The sequence below is a fragment of the Convolutriloba macropyga genome, chromosome 7 (genome assembly GCF_964194025.1).
Source record: "Convolutriloba macropyga chromosome 7, txConMacr16.3, whole genome shotgun sequence".
NCBI lineage: Eukaryota > Metazoa > Xenacoelomorpha > Acoela > Convolutidae > Convolutriloba > Convolutriloba macropyga.
The window spans coordinates 41,689,478-41,706,056 of NC_134474.1; the positions used below are offsets into that span (position 1 = coordinate 41,689,478).

A 16,579-nucleotide genomic window follows, 5' to 3' on the forward strand; every position below is an offset into this window, starting at 1 on the left:
AGCAGCTAATTTTCCCTTTCCTTGATATTTTTATTTTTTTGATATCACTAAAATGCGCTTTATAGTAAACTTTATTTTCCAAAGATCTTTCCATCCGCTTTTGTTGTTTGATGATTATTCAATTTTGTTTTTTATAAATTTTTCTATGATTTGGACACTGACAGACATATTGGTTCAATAAAATATCCCGACATTTTTTCTAACCAGTTTCTGTTTTTTGTAATTCATTTTGATGGCTTCACTATTTTGACCTCAGACGCGCAAAATTCCTTTTGTGGTGTAATTGATAAGTACCCAACCAATAAACAGGTTTCTAATAATCTCCTGCTTACTCTTGCGCAAATGACAAGGCAAACATAATTACACAAATGAAATCATTTTAAACTGATGACCAGGACAAACAACTTCAATTCAACATTTTTTGTTTAATAAGGCATTTCATTTATCTTGTGTCATAAATTTTGTGCCAATTAACTTTAAATTTTTTTGATGGTTTTTACCATGAATAATATGTGCCAAAATTGATAGTTTCAGACCCTTTTTCATCCCCGTAGTTGCATGTCCAGATGGCCTGATAAGTTAACATGAAAAGGCTGCAAGAATTAATTTTAAAATTCAAAAATCGAATCGCTAAAAATATTTCATAACCCTAGCCCTGCTTCTCTTAGCGCTAAAATTAAATTCACAATTTTTAAACTTGATAATTTTTTTTCATCCGACTTGCCTGTTGTTTCTTTGTCATTTGAGCCGCAAGTATATTTTTAATTTAAAAAAAATTCAGGCGAAAATCAAAACATAATACATAATTTTCACTTCTTTTCAAATATCCAGTTGAGGTTTGCACTTGGAGTTCGGGAAAATTTTAGGTTTGAAAAATTGCACAATTACAAGCAGCATAGGCGAGAAGTGTTTTAAAACTCCAATACTATTTACAGAATTTTGCAAAAAATTTACAAAGTCAGGCCAACCCGAATTGTCAGTTCAATACTATTGTTGGATTTCACATTTCAAAGCCAGTCCTGACAAACTTAATAACTCTAAAAAATTATTGATGATAATATGCGCATCCAAAAACTTAAAATACATATTTTTATTATGCTTTGGAGCTGAGTTTTGTAATTTTTTGTATTTATTGGTCAGCAATAGCAAATAAATAAGTTTTCCTTCTTATTTTTTTTGCACAAGAATAGGTTAGTACTAAACCTACTAATTTCCCCTTGGGATTACAAATTGTCTATCTCCATTATAGGTATGCAATTTTTAATATCAAATGTAGGAAAAAGATCCGCAATGTTATTATTTTTTAGTCCAAGGAATCATGTTCTACATCCCACGAGTGGTGTGGAAAGCACTCTCCCTCTCTGCAGGGATAGACGTGAGCAAACTCGTGAACTACTTGTCAACATTTGAGTCTGTCCTCGACCCTGACAGGTGGGAGAAGACCCTGAGCTACACAGCTGTGCACCTGGACAGGTTTTGCAACACTCAAAGGGATCTCAATGTCGGAATCAGGTTAGATTAGAGAGTGTGAGAGAGTTAAAAATTTATCTAACGTGGGCAAGGCCTTAGCCTCTAAATTCCAACAAATTTTGAAGAGAACTCCCAAATATTGTTTTCTATAAGTTAGCCTTCTAGGCGATTTAAAATCACTTAAAGACCTTCTGCCCTGCCAACTGACAAACTTACAAAGTAAATGGGCTCAAACCTATACTAGCAAATGTTAACCTACACCAGCTAACTTTGAGCACGTAAGCACATAAAAATACAGCGAATCTAGTTATGGACTCTCTGTCTTACAAACAGAAAGTAGAGACTTCACTTACAAAATTAAATTAGAAAAGAAGCTCTGAAAAAATACGAAAACTGAGCGTCATAAGCACTCCGCAAAAGTAACCAAGTCCGAGATTTATTTTAAAACTTAATCATATGAGAAAAAGCCCCAAAAACCCATACAGTTAAAACAACTTCACCCTCTAATTGGAAATCAAGCTCTCATTTTAGCTGAGAATTCTAAGTTTCGTTAAAAATTCTAAATCTGTTCAGTTGAGAGAAAGTCAGGGCTGCCCGTTATTCATCATATCAAAATTTGCTGAAAAAACAGCCTTATAAAAATCTTACTTATATAGCCATTATATTTTATTTTAATCCAATTCGAAACTTTTGAGAAATAATGCGAGGTTAGTACTTTTGCTACAATTTCTCAAGTTTTCTTACTTTTCCTGAGATAGTTTAAGTTAGAATTTCCATTTCTACGCGTTTTTACATTGCCAAAAATGTTAAGTTTTTTGTCGTTGAAGAACAGCATAAAACTCACAATTGAATGTGATCGTTAAACAGTTCCGATATTAAGTCATATCTTATTACCGCTGCAAGAACTAAAAGTATTTGAGTGTATTGCATCCCTATTCTTTAAGTACGATTATGTGCCCAAATTAGTTTGTTTGGACACACATTCTTGACATATCATTGAACTGTGTGTACTTTCAACAAAGCCCATAGAGATCTTTAGTTTGATTATTTTTGGACTTTGCATATGAAAATAAGTTCAGGCTTCAATTTTTTTCTGATTTGTTACGTTAACAAAGATGCTCGAAACAAAAACAAAGGAAAATGTCTTTAATCCCTTTTTTACTTTAAATTTTTACTTTTCCAATGTTAATCCAATTTTTTTAACGGTATTGAATCTTAGCATTTTTCTAAAATATGTCACTTTTTCCTTTTTCTTCTCTCAATAAACGTTTCTGAAATTGTTTCAATTTGACTAGTTATGCGCTATAACTTTTCATAATGAACTTTATTGTTAAAATCATTTATTGTTATTTTAACTTTCTATTATTACTATTGAAAACAAAATCACTTTTTGCAAAAATTCTAAAAATGCTTACGAGGTAAGAGGAAATTCTTGCCCGTGCAGGAAGACAAAAAAGGACAATGTTCACAAGTTTTTTCTCCATGATCAGATCCTTTATTCACCTTACATATCAATTGACGCAAAACAAACTGAATTTTCTTAAGAAGTGCAGCTTTAACTAAAATAATTTAAAAATAATATCCTCCTCCAAAGTGTTCCAGAAAGATTAAAAAAACAGATTATCCATGAAGCAGAGTTTACTATATGTTTCTACAAAATTTTCGCTTTTAGTCTCATTTGCCAAAAAATTTTGGTGGCTAAATTAAGCTCCAAATCTTACGTGAATCCTGAGTTATATGTGTCTTGAAGAAAATTAGCTTCTTGTTTTGACCGATGATGAAGAAACCTGTACAATTCTGTTTAGTTGCCAAACAGCAACGGAGAAAACTGCCGCACTTCTCTTCAGAATTTGATCGGCTTTTTTTGGTTGCCATTGGAATTTAAGCTTATTAATTCCTCCTTCTGATAATAAACAAAAACTTGGAAGAAGGAACCTGTTGAACTGTCACACAACTATTCTAAAAAAGCTGTTAGGTGGTAGTCTCCCTAATTGTTTTCAATCTTTGAGCGTGCAAGCAATCTTTTCTTACGACCATTTCGCGGTCAACAAATAAATGCAAGTTAAAAACAAGTAACAACTGATTAATCTAATGCGTAGTAGATTTGGGCTAGCTTATGTCAAAACTTCGGAGTATATTCTCTGATAAGTAAGTTTTGGTCATGAAATGGAGCTTGAAATGATAGCTCAATTTAAAAGAGCATAATAAGAATCTCGCAGTGTGGTCCAGTTGGCTCACCGGAGATCACAGTATTGCCTTCAATTAAGAGATTGTGGGTCGCAACCTACAAAGGTTCCACACTTGAATCTCACTATAATGTTGTTGACAAGGAGTCAACTTAAAAAGAACAGCTCTAATGAAAATATAACGTGTTGTTTTACAATCATCTAAACGTATTTTGTAACAATGGCTTGCTAGGAAAAATCATCGGCGGAAAAATCTTTAGTGTTAAAATTTTTGAAACTTTTCAAGACACGCGTGCAAAATTCTAGACTCATCATTAAGCTTCTGAGATTTTTAAAATTTAAAGTTTTTAAAACTGTTTCAATCAAGGTTACGTGGCTCTGCAGTATTCACCTCGAAATTCTGTCAAAGGTTCTCCAATACTTACGTGTTTTTTCGGTGACTTTATTTGGAATGATGCAAATTAAAATGTAATATTTTTGGTTATTTTTAGGCAATATATTTTTTAAAAGAATTACTAGTACTTTTTCATATCAAAAATTTTGAAACGTAATAATTCAGTTCATTAGTATGCTTGTCAATAAAATTCTGCAATTTACTAATTGCTTGGTGTTTTTATAAATTATGCGGGAACTTGAAGAATCTTTTCCGCTAGCGCTCCCAGTAAATTAGGCACCCCCATTTGTATATGTTTAAATATTTTGTATGCATTTGGGTTAATAAGTATGCATACGTGTGATTAGGCATTTAGAAAAACCTACGATAGCGGAGGTTTGAAAATAATATATGTATAGCAATAAGTCACTGCATGTATGTAAATATCAACCAAAATCTTCTTCTTATTGCATTTTTAGTATTTACGAGCTTTGTGAAGGGGTCCACTACTAAATTTTTCTAAAATTGTTACATATATGGTTCTTGATGTCTTGTACCTGGAACTATATATAAATAAAAAATTTTTTCAGAAGGGAGCAAAATATTAATTTTTGAGGATGCCTAAAATTCAGCTATATAGGACTGGGGGGGGGGGGGCTGCGCTGGTGGAAAAGATCCAACTTGAACGCATCAGAACACAGTGGATCTTAAGAAATTCGAGCAATACATGAAAGCTTTCCAGAACTTATTATACTTTTTTTGTATGGCAGATAATTATTGAGCCCATAGGAGTTAATCGCAATCGGGCTTTTACATTACCTGTAGAACCCTTATTTTTGGTCGCTAATTAACGAGAAACATAAATTTTGTTCAACTTTTCCGTAGGACATCTTTCAGATGAAATCGTACTAGCATCCTCAACAGCAAATTTTCGGGATTCGTTTCAAAAGACCATAATAAGAATCTCGCAGTGTGGTCCAGTTGGCTCACTGGAGATCACAGTATTGCCTTCAATTAAGAGATTGTGGGTAGCAACCTACAAAGGTTCCACACTTGACTCTCACTATAATGTTGTTGACAAAGAGTCAACTTAAAAAGAACAGCTCTAATGAAAATATAACCTGTTTTTTTACAATCATCTAAACGTATTTTGTAACAATGGCTTGCTAGGAAAAATCATCGGCGGAAAAATCTTTAGTGTTAAAATTTTTGAAACTTTTCAAGACACGCGTGCAAAATTCTAGACTCATCATTAGGCTTCTGAGATTTTTAAAATTTAAAGTTTTTAAAACTGTTTCAATCAAGGTTACGATGCTCTGCAGTATTCACCTCGAAATTCTGTCAAAGGTTCTCCAATACTTTCGTGTTTTTTCGTTGACTTTATTTGGAATGATGCAAATTAAAATGTAATATTTTTGGTTATTTTTAGGCAATATATTTTTTAAAAGAATTACTAGTACTTTTTCATATTAAAAATTTTGAAACGTAATAATTCAGTTCATTAGTATGCTTGTCAATAAAATTCTGCAATTTACTAATTGCTTAGTGTTTTTATAAATTATGCGGGAACTTGAAGAATCTTTTCCGCTAGCGCTCCCAGTAAATTAGGCACCCCCATTTGTATATGTTTAAATATTTTGTATGCATTTGGGTTAATACGTATGCATACGTGTGATTAGGCATTTAGAAAAACCTACGATAGAGGAGGTTTGAAAATAATATATGTATAGCAATAAGTCACTGCATGTATGTAAATATCAACCAAAATCTTCTTCTTATTGCATTTTTAGTATTTACGAGCTTTGTGAAGGGGTCCACTACTAAATTTTTCTAAAATTGTTACATATATGGTTCTTGATGTCTTGTACCTGGAACTATATATAAATAAAAAATTTTTTCAGAAGGGAGCAAAATATTAATTTTTGAGAATGCCTAAAATTCAGCTATATAGGACTGGGGGGGGGGCTGCGCTGGTGGAAAAGATCCAACTTGAACGCATCAGAACACAGTGGATCTTAAGAAATTCGAGCAATACATGAAAGCTTTCCAGAACTTATTATACTTTTTTTGTATGGCAGATAATTATTGAGCCCATAGGAGTTAATCGCAATCGGGCATTTACATAACCTGTAGAACCCTTATTTTTGGTCGCTAATTAACGAGAAACATAAATTTTGTTCAACATTTCCGTAGGACATCTTTCAGATGAAATCGTACTAGCATCCTCAACAGCAAATTTTTGGGATTCGTTTAAGTTCACCTTGTATAAATGAACATGAACACTCAAAGCGTAAAAAAGACGATGGCATTTTTTATGGCTGCCAATACCGCCATAAAACTTGGTTGTAGCGACAGTATGGATAAATTTATGATTTATATAATGAAATGAAGCATGCTGGTGATGTTAGCCTAATTCAATGCGTTGTAAAGAATCAGAAAAATGAACATAAATCATTTCAGCTGGGTTTGAATTTCGACAACTTGTTTCTATTTTCTAAAAAAGAGGTTAAAAAGTTAATTATAATGAGACTATATCATAGCATTTTTTAAAGGAGAACTTATAATATGGTGGACTTTTTTATGTTTATTCTTTCTAAAAATAGGAAAAGTTCGATGTAAAATTTTTAATAACGCATTGAGGCTATACTAACTGATTTAAAATTTGATGTCCGTACGCTGTGGAAATCTTTTCCATTCGGATTTGACCATTTAGTACGTCAAAAAATGAAATATATTTATTGTGTTATTCATTATCAAGAACTATTCATTATCTTGAAACATTTCTTGCAAGATTTTAAATTCCTTGATCACTCGTGTAGTGCTTTATTATACAGGAAAATACTGAGAAACGTGCAAACAGTTTGATTAGCAGGACATTTTAGGCAAAATTTAATTTTTGCTCGTTTTAGCTCGTATTTAGCAAAACTTGTTAATGGTTATAATGAAATATTGTGGAATTGCAACCTATTTTGAACTATATGAAGTATAAAATCAAATGATCGTTACAGTACATTTTCAGGGTAAACTTAATACCTATCTGCATCTAAAATTACCACAATATCAGCAGAATACGCTATACCTTTGCGCGGAAGCGAACATATTAATAACACATTGAATAAAAGCTTTTGGTGCAAAAATAAGCGTGAAATAGGAGAAAAAGCTTTTCTGTACGTCAAAAAAAAGCTTCAAGAAGTAAATCCGGTTCTGGCTTTGACCTTTTCTGACTTGAGTTCGCGTCTGTCTGGAAGACATCCCGATTTTCAGTCTTTGAAAATGTGTTCAAATTTGCGGTGGCAGCCAAGACCCATAATGTAATCTTAGTATAAACCAATTTAATTCCGTTCAAATCACGCTCGAGTGAAGTTAGATGTTGAAGGTTGAGTTAATTTAAGCTGACATTGTGTAATTTTGTACTGCCGTATTCAGAGTAGGATTGACGCTACTAACTGCTTTAAAATTGCATGTCCTTACACAGTATTCTGTGGAATTCTTTTTTATTTCGGATGTGAACAAATTAGAGCATTTTTGAAGCGGCGTCGAAATAACTGGTTATGCAAGCCAAAATATTTAAAATTTATGTTTATAGACTTCAATAGTCTTTTTGTATCATGGTTAAAACCGTGAAGAAAGAGATGAATAATTAGGAAATTTCTTCCCTACTAGACAGAAAGGCGGTTATGTTTTAGTAATGTTAAAGATGTTTTTAGTTATACATAAGTAAAGTTTCTTAGAAACGTTAATAAACACACAAAACGTGCTTGCAAATTGAATGGTCTTTTGAAGAAGGTGATTCAAACAAAGTGGAAAAATTTACAGTAGAGCGTGAAAAATTTAAAAATTTTATCATATCATTTTTGCCAGATTATAAAAGCAGAGAAAGTATGATCTACCTGGAATGTCGATCATTTGGCGTGGCATATGTACCAGCCAAACTGAGCAGACCCAAATTGCTGTTTCATTTCCGTTCTCGTCTCAAAAATATTATTATAAAATTGTGAAATTTTTGTGCATCTCCACGACTCCTTTTTAAATATTAATTAGTCATGCAAGTGAAAAAATTTCAGATATTTAAGCTTATTCGTGTATTGAAAAACCCGTTGAATGAGTATAGAATCTGAAAATAATTCTCAATTTTTAAAAATTTTCCCTTTCATGAATCTCCTCTGAACCAAAATAACTTTGGTATATATAGCGAAGAATCGCGGACTTTCAAAAGACTAATGAAATTTCTAATTTATGCTCAATGTGACTCAACTCTAAGACAAAATGATGGCAAATGGCCAATGGCCTACATAACTTTAATTACAGCTGAGCTGGTATAAGACGACCATTAGTAACTTTGCTAAACATAACTGCTTCCACGCCAACATTAAAAATTGGTAGTCATTGTTTGGGTCTTTCTTATTACAGCGCCCACGAAACAGTCCCCCTAAATCATGCTACTTTTACAGTAATTAGGGAGAAAGAATAATATGAAAACTAAGCAGGAGGTATATTGGGAAAGACCCAATTCTTCAATCTTTCTAAAACTAATTTTTTATGTTAACGCTGTAATTGATCAAAGTGGCTGAACAGATTTTAATCAAAACTAGTATCTTTATTGAAACATATAATTAATACTGTTGGGTGTTTTCTACTTTTAAGGAAATTTTTATCAGACATAAAATTGAGGGCTTTGAAACCGCCACTTTTGCATTTTTGCTGGTTTTTTCATAAACACCTTGTGTTTTACCCACAAAATGCTACTTTGAATGTTGACGGTTCAGTAGGATTGAAAGACACAACAAAAATCGTGGACCAAAAAAATGAACTGAACTTTAGCGATGATGAAAATCCGCTTTTGTTCTACTTAATCAAGCACTACTTTTAGTTAAGAATCCTCTTTTTAAGTCCGCTCTTTTCAGTATTTTTGTCATCGTTGTATGCTGGTGGCAACATTTGTTTTATAAATAAGGTCGAAGTCAAGGCTTCTGAATTCCCAAATTTATGAGACTGTTGAAATCAGAGGTTTGCTAAAAGTGAACCAAACGTAAAAAGACTCCCGTTTTTGTAACATTTGCTATCTTAGTTTAAAGTTACTGTCAAAATTGCAATTGCTTATAGACAGAATTGCAAACTTTGTACAATAATGGAGTAATTTTACTAGCAATTGCAAACAGTTCTGAACTGTTTTTATCCATTATCAATAAAAGATGGCTCGCTAGGATTATTATTATCAAATATATCTCTTACTTAGTTTATTTTACGCATTTAGCACAAATTGAATTAAGCAATTATTGCGAAATGGAAAACTAACCCAAATTGCTATAGAGAACAGAGCTCGACTGGAACCAACTCTTCCAATTGTTTGCAATATTTCGCAAAGTTAACGTTACTTTGCAAAACTTCGCATTTTTGGCCTTGTGAGGAGTCAATTTGCAAATATGGCGTTAAATTTAGCCTAGGTTACCCAAATTTCTAATGAAGCGTTTGAATTATGATTGGTGTTACGTAATGCATTGGGTTCAGACAAGTTTTGGCCAAGACTTGGATTTAGACTTGCAAGTCTCGACCACAACGTGGATTTAAACTTGCAAGTTTTGGCCAATACATGCACAAGACTGACAAGTGCAAAATGTCCAAAATGACCTGATCATATCTCCGAATGAGTACTGATGTTAAACTTGCAATTAGACTTGCCCAGAACTGATTTTGACTGGCCATTAGGTCTGTTAGGTCCGTTAAAATCTGACTATACGTTGCAGCTGCTTCTCCCATTGATTTGTTTGTCTCCACATTGTGCATACCGCGATAGTACAAAGCTTAAAATGCAGACCTGAACTTTGGTTTTACGGAAGTGCACCAAATTCCCTAATGGATAATGAAAATGGAGACTCGGTTGTTGTCGCCATCGGGAAGTAATCAAGACATTCTTTTCATTGCAACCGTGCCGAAAGCAGCAGTCTGAATACCAAGCCACTATTTCAAATTATAGTAGTATTCAAATTAGCTATGAAGTTATTTCATTAGTGATAATTAAGCAACTGTGATTATCAAACCAAAGGTGATTGAATGGTGGTGGCTGTTTTCTAAAAAAACTAACTTGTCTCACAGTTATTGCTAATATTTCTCATCTTTTTCTCAAATTAGAGTTCTCAAATATTCATATTTTTTGTTTACATAAGCAAATTTCTCTCCATTTGAAATTTCAAGATAGTTTCTCTGCTCAAAATTAGTAGTAGTAGTAGTAGTAGTGGTACTTAAAATCTATGGACGAAATCAAATGGAATTTGAAGAGCAAATATTTCTGAAGTTTGCATTATAGTTGTATTTCACAAAGTTGGCACGAGGCATGGCATGTAAATCCTGTTTTACTTTTGCGTTGTTTTTTTAGTGATGATAAATGGCAAAACATTGTAACTTTGTTTGTTTTTTGAGCTAAAAAAGTTTCGTTGAACTAAATAAATACCTACAGGAGTACACAATAACAGGGTAGACTTAATTCCGATTTAAATCGTTCCATTGACCTGTGTGAATTGTTTTTGTTTTTCGTGAACGCCTTCTAAATTAATCTTGCTGTTTGATTAATGCATTCTTTTGTTTGACCATTTTTGGTGCAATTAAGATTAGCATAATTCCTATCTTACCAACAATAAGGACGAGTCCATATAAAACGAGTAAACCGCAGATGTCTTAAAACTGAATGCGGTCTTTTAGTTTTGCGAAATTTTCCAAAAAAATGGTTGAACGCATTTATTTTAAAAAAAAATGTATCTCAAATTTTCGGTAACAATAAATTTGTGACCATACTTACCTGCACTTACAATTATTGAAACGAATGATGTATCTTAGTCACTGAATTCTGTGTTATAGAACTGTAGTCAAATAGGACCTTTTAATTTTATGAATGCGTCACGTTTTTTGTTTCAAATTTCACAGGCTGCTGAAATCATTTTATAATCATTAAGTAAGACTTGGGCAATTAAATGAACATTTTTTTCAGTAAACTAAATGATGAAAACAAAATATATTGATTGATCTTATAACTCGCACCTAGGAAACCGTTTCATATTCGCTTATTAAAGAATTACTATTTTACCGCACTTCACAAAAAAAGTTGACGTGATACCGATTTTTTAAATTAAAAAGAGGGCTGTTAATTAACTTAGTTTTAATTTTTTGCCAACATTCGATCGCATTAATTGTTATTCAGCTGTGCGCGTATTTTTAAGTTATAATTTTTCGGACTAATGTGTTCCAAATTAGGGCCCGAGAGATTAATCCAACTTAAAATGCCGCAGGTGTCTTTAAATCTCCATACAATGGTCGGCGGAGCTTACAAAGCCAAAATTTTAATGGGAAATTTAAAGCGAAAACCGCTTGAAAAAAATTGAGATAAAATCTGAAGAAATACACTTCATTAATTTGCATGCGCTGAAGAGCCTCCATTCAATGATGTTAAATACCCCAAGGGCTCTCAGCCCAAATTTGCGAAAGTGAAAAATTTTTATCAATGGCGGATTTCAATAACCCACAAAATCTGAGCCTACGTTCAATTTGGAATGGGGAACGCCCACCCAATCTAGCGGGTTTTCAGATATAATCAACGTATCAAAAACACCCCCTATCTCTAAATCAATTTGATAGCTCAATTTTAACGGCTAGATTTTTACCCACCGTGCCCTTCCTTCAATTGAATAGGTTGGTAATTTAAACAAGAGAGATAAATGAACCATTTGGGGACTTAATCCAGTCCGGCAAGTTATTTTAATTGAAGGTAAAGGGGCAAAGACTATAATTTAAGTGAACAAATTTGTAGTAATAATGTGAAAAAATTGTAAAATAAAGCTGTGTGTGTACATTTTCTTCGGAGCGAGGTACAAGTTTAGAAAGATTGCCGGAGTTTTGCTAGAGCTTTTAAGAATGAGGCAACGGCAAACATTTGCTCGCAAGATTTTTTGCATATATCTGGCAAAAATAACTTTTGTTGAGACAAAAAAAGGCTCGAATTGCACAATAAAGCGCTCAAAAAAGCTGAAAAGAACCGGTTTTGAATTATAGAAGAGAAAGAAACTTGAAAAAGCGCTGAATAGAAGGCAAAGGTGACCTATCCTATATCCTCTCTTATCCTGTCTTTGTAAGTAAAAAATTGCCACCATCAGCAATTGTATATAAAGAAAAAAACAAAGCGTCACAAAAAAACGTTTTATCAGGCTCTTCGCACCAATTAATTTTCTTCTAATATTTTTTTATCAAGATTTATCATTTTTAAACAAGAGGTAATTGAAACGTTGTATAAATGTTTGCAAATTAAAAGGAGCCATTTTAAAAGTCGTCGAATAAATGTCAAATTTTCAATTTTGTTTGCAAATATTTGCAAAAATAAAATATTATTTCACAAGGTTTGTAGATCGGATCATAGATTTTTGAAAAAATGTCCTTACGTTTGAGCTATGATGAGGCAAGACTAGAGATTACTTTACGTTGCCTGTTTTCTCAAAAATAAATACAATAAAAATGTAATTTCCTCTCAGCCAAAGATTTAAAGAGACAAAAATAAAACAAAATAAAAGAATAGTAGCGAAAAAAATTGTTTTTGGGACGCTTTCAATCAATTTTAAAGCAACTTTTTTTCAAACAATAAAACCTGTTTTTGCAAACGACGAGCAAAAAGACTAATTTAATCAGTTTACATCAGTAATTACTATGAATCTGATTGAATTTTAATAACTAGTTATGCAATATGATTTCCAGGGGGATTCATATTTGATTGATTGGATTCAAGTGTTTTTTTGTTTGTGTTTCCCAATTCAAGGTAAAAGATGTCTAATTTATTTAAGTAAAAACTAATTTATTTAAGTTTTCCCTAAATAAGCAGAAGAATTTTGATAGAGATACTACGAAGTTTTATTGGGCTTAAGGCCTCTGGGGTACATAACTAAATAAATAAAAACTTTTTGATACGGGAGACAAAATACACCTATTAGCGATTCTCCTTACTTAAGCTGGTCTTGGTTACCATAAATTTAATAAAGCAAAAATCAAAACAGAACCTTTGAAAAATGGAGGAAAAAACAAAAATCTTTTTAACTAACGCTGTTTTGAAAACCACCAATGCAAAAAAATGGACACTTTTTTTTAAAAAAAAAATTTTTCAGTCAATGCCTATTAGTGTATGAATCTGTTTGTTTGGTAACTAGCTGAGAAAAACATCTATAAATGTTGATTTTGTTCTTAAAAACTAAAGAACTTATTCGTAAAACAAACAGGATGTTGCTAGAAAACAATGGTTTTAAGCTATAAACTGTTGATGATATTTGCAATCGCATGATTTTTTCTACTTTGTCGGAGCTTCAAAATTGAATTTGAAATGCTATCCAATCAAAAAGTTATTGCTTTAAACGTATTGGTTTCAGCGTGTGCTTTGCGAGTAAATTTTAGATTTTGTTACCTATTCTCGTGATTTCATCTGTATTCCATAATTTCCCTGTAAACATTCAATTGTGCAGTTCCTCTGTTAGTTTATAGTCAGAAAAAATTGAGCAATGCCATTCTATCTTCAAAGATTTTTTTTAGAACAACGTCAGCCCCGCTGATGCTGCAATATTTCATGGCTTGTAGCGTAAAACAATTTTTTTATGTTCATATAATTAGTGTTGATGGAACAATTCGTCTTGAAATTAACTGACAATCTTCCAAACAATAGAGTTGTGATTGAACTTTTTCAAAAACATTTGTTGACAAATTAAGTGTTTTGCTAATTTTATGTTTGTCGAAGTGTCTCAACTTTGAATTTTAATCAATACTATTCTGTGAGAAATCTTTTTTGGCCTGCGAATACTTAAATAGGAAATAGATTTTTTAAAAACGAATAGTAAATCTTTCTCTTAATTTTTTTTAAGCTTTTGCTCTTTATTTATTAGAATTTGCGAAGAGAAGATTTTTACAATTGTTAAAAGTTGGATCAAGTTTATTGCCACAGTTTCTGTCTTTTTTCGTTGACTTAGTATTGAATCTTAATTTTCCATTCACATATAATTCATTTTGATAACAGTTTGCATTAATTTGATTCTTATTAAAAACTTTGGTTTTTTGTCTGAAAAAAAATGAGATATCAAATGAAAAACACACGCCGCAATATAATTGTATGATGCATTTACGTGTAATGTTAGTTATATCAGGCACCTTAGTGTTCTGTAAGTGAGATGACACATGACTTTAATTTTTCAATATTATGACATCCATACTGATGAAACCGCTTGATGCATTTAATGCTGTTTCAGATATCCCAAAATAGACAATTTTAGCAATAGTTTAATTGTCTGTCGGTACAGTTTTAAGTGGAACGGTTTTTTTGGTACAATTTTGATGGAATATTTTTTTCATTTTTTTTTTGCATATATGATAGAACAGGAAACTAATTTTTAACTCTATTTTCTAAGCATATGAACAAAAAAAATTTAATGTTTGACTGTTGTTTTTTGGCGATAGTTTGTTGATGAATTATTAAATGTAACTTTTAACATATTGCGTATTTTGTCTGAGAGATTTTTTCTGTCGTTTGCGAGTCTTCACTCTTTTTGTAAAAGAAGGTGAACTTTCTTCATATTTTACGATTTTGTAAGTGAAAGCGTTGATTTTATTCTGAGAATTTCATCAAAATCATTTCTCTTTTCGAATACTATTTCAAGATTCAATGTTCCTGTTTATGCTTGCTTGCTCCAAAAAGTTTACAGGCAGTGGACTTGGTTGTAAACTAAGTAAAAGTTGAAATCACCTCTTTACAAAGGTGGGGGGCCGAGAACCAAGCGACCACACTTTAGAACATTTGGGTCGCACACAAGAATTATAATGTGACCCAAATTAAAGGTTCTGGAAAGTGTCGTGGTCGCGCGATACTCTAGACAGTCGTTGCAGAAAAGTTGCGAACAGACGCCGCTTTGTTCTGTCACCTCAACTTGAAAATCGGAGGAAATACAGGGTATGGTGCATCTAATAATTGTCGCTTTAACAACAGTTTCGTAATGGTTACGTGACTGCTTGAAGTCACTGAGAACTTCTGGCATTTCTCGAGAACGAGGAAGCGGTTCGAAATATTAAATCAGAATTTCGAAGTGACTTCTGCAGAGTCACTTAACCATGCTTAAAACACAAAACGAGTACGTTTTAAAATGACGAAATTCAACGGAAGTCAACTTCTGGCTAAGTATCAACTTCTGTCACTGCAGACTTTCGGCATTTTAAAAAGCGCAGATGTGTGTTTTAATTTTGTTTACGTGCACAAATTTCACAAATATTTCAATATTGTAAGCACGAAACCCTCTAAATTCATCACATATGGGCGTGTTTATTCAAGTTCAACATAGCACACGCGCCGTGCCGTTTTGTGGTTTTCGAAAACGCCTGCAGTTGTTACGGTTATTCGACCTTCACCAATTTGAACAACCTCAATAATTATATCTTGCTCTCTATTCTGCACGCTGACTAGTTCACGTTCAGCGTAGCAGTATTTCACGTGTGTCAACACGTTGTTGATGAATGTTGTAGAGGATTAGGAGATGGAAAAGTGAAGTTCACCTGTTTAGATCGCGTGTTCTGTTCCCTCAGGCACTTTGTGATCTCTCGGATTAAGCGGGAGATATTGATTTGAACTAAATAGAGTCTAACACGCATTCCCCTTCAATATGTTCATTCAATTTTGAATTACATGAAGCTGGCTCCCTTTCCAGGAAAACAGGCTGATTCTCATTGTGTTACAACGGATTGGGTCTTAAGTAAAAGCACGTGTTTTAAATCCAAGATAATTGGATGTATTGCCATAACATTGTAGGATACGAAAATAACTATTACGTTGTCTGATAATAGAAGTAATTTCAAATTAATTGATCTTTTTATAAGAATTTAATTCGTTTTTTGAGAGAAATGAATAAAGCAATTTTCCTGCAAATTTCGGAAAACTTGTATTTTACTGTATTTAACTATAAGATCTATTATTGCTCAACAATATGACACAACTATAAGGTTCTGAAATTGTCAGCTCATGTACGCTTCATGTGTACGAATTGATGGTTTGGAATTGTTTTTCTGTGTGAAACAATTTGAAAAAGAAAACAACTAGCTTTAAGGACATAGGAAACTCAGCCATTCAGAAAATGAATGTTAAAAACATTTAGAAGAGACTGTGTCTTGCGGAGTACAATTATTGATAACTCATAGTCTATATTATCTTTCATTGGAATCTTTAACTGAGAAAAACAACGACAGTTATTGATTTGGCAATGCTTCCTTATCAAAACTGAAAATTGGGGAACATAACCAAAATTTAACTTCACCACAAGTATAAACTTTAATGAGTGCTCGTTTTAAAACATTTAAAGATAATTAGGCTAACCGTTTGAAGCTACTTATAGAGCTAAAAAATGTTATTTTTTCATTTTTTAAAAAAAAAAATAAGCAATTTTGAGCTTTATAATCTTTTTTTTCTTTTCATATGAAAATGGTCAGTTAAAAGAACTTAAAAAGCATAAAACATTCAGTCAGTTTCAGTGGTCAAGAACCTCCAGATGAAACT

At 32.5% G+C, this 16,579-nt stretch overlaps 1 protein-coding gene across 1 annotated transcript in view; it reads left to right on the forward strand.

Moving 5' to 3' along the window:
* The first annotated feature begins 1,313 nt into the window (after window positions 1–1,313).
* LOC142342875 (innexin-10-like) overlaps window positions 1,314–16,579 on the forward strand; it is a 46,055-nt gene continuing 30,789 nt past the window's right edge. The window contains exon 1 of the mRNA XM_075394512.1: window positions 1,314–1,512. Coding sequence (XP_075250627.1) covers window positions 1,319–1,512 — 194 coding nt within the window. The 5' untranslated portion in view covers window positions 1,314–1,318. The remainder of the gene's footprint in view (window positions 1,513–16,579) is intronic.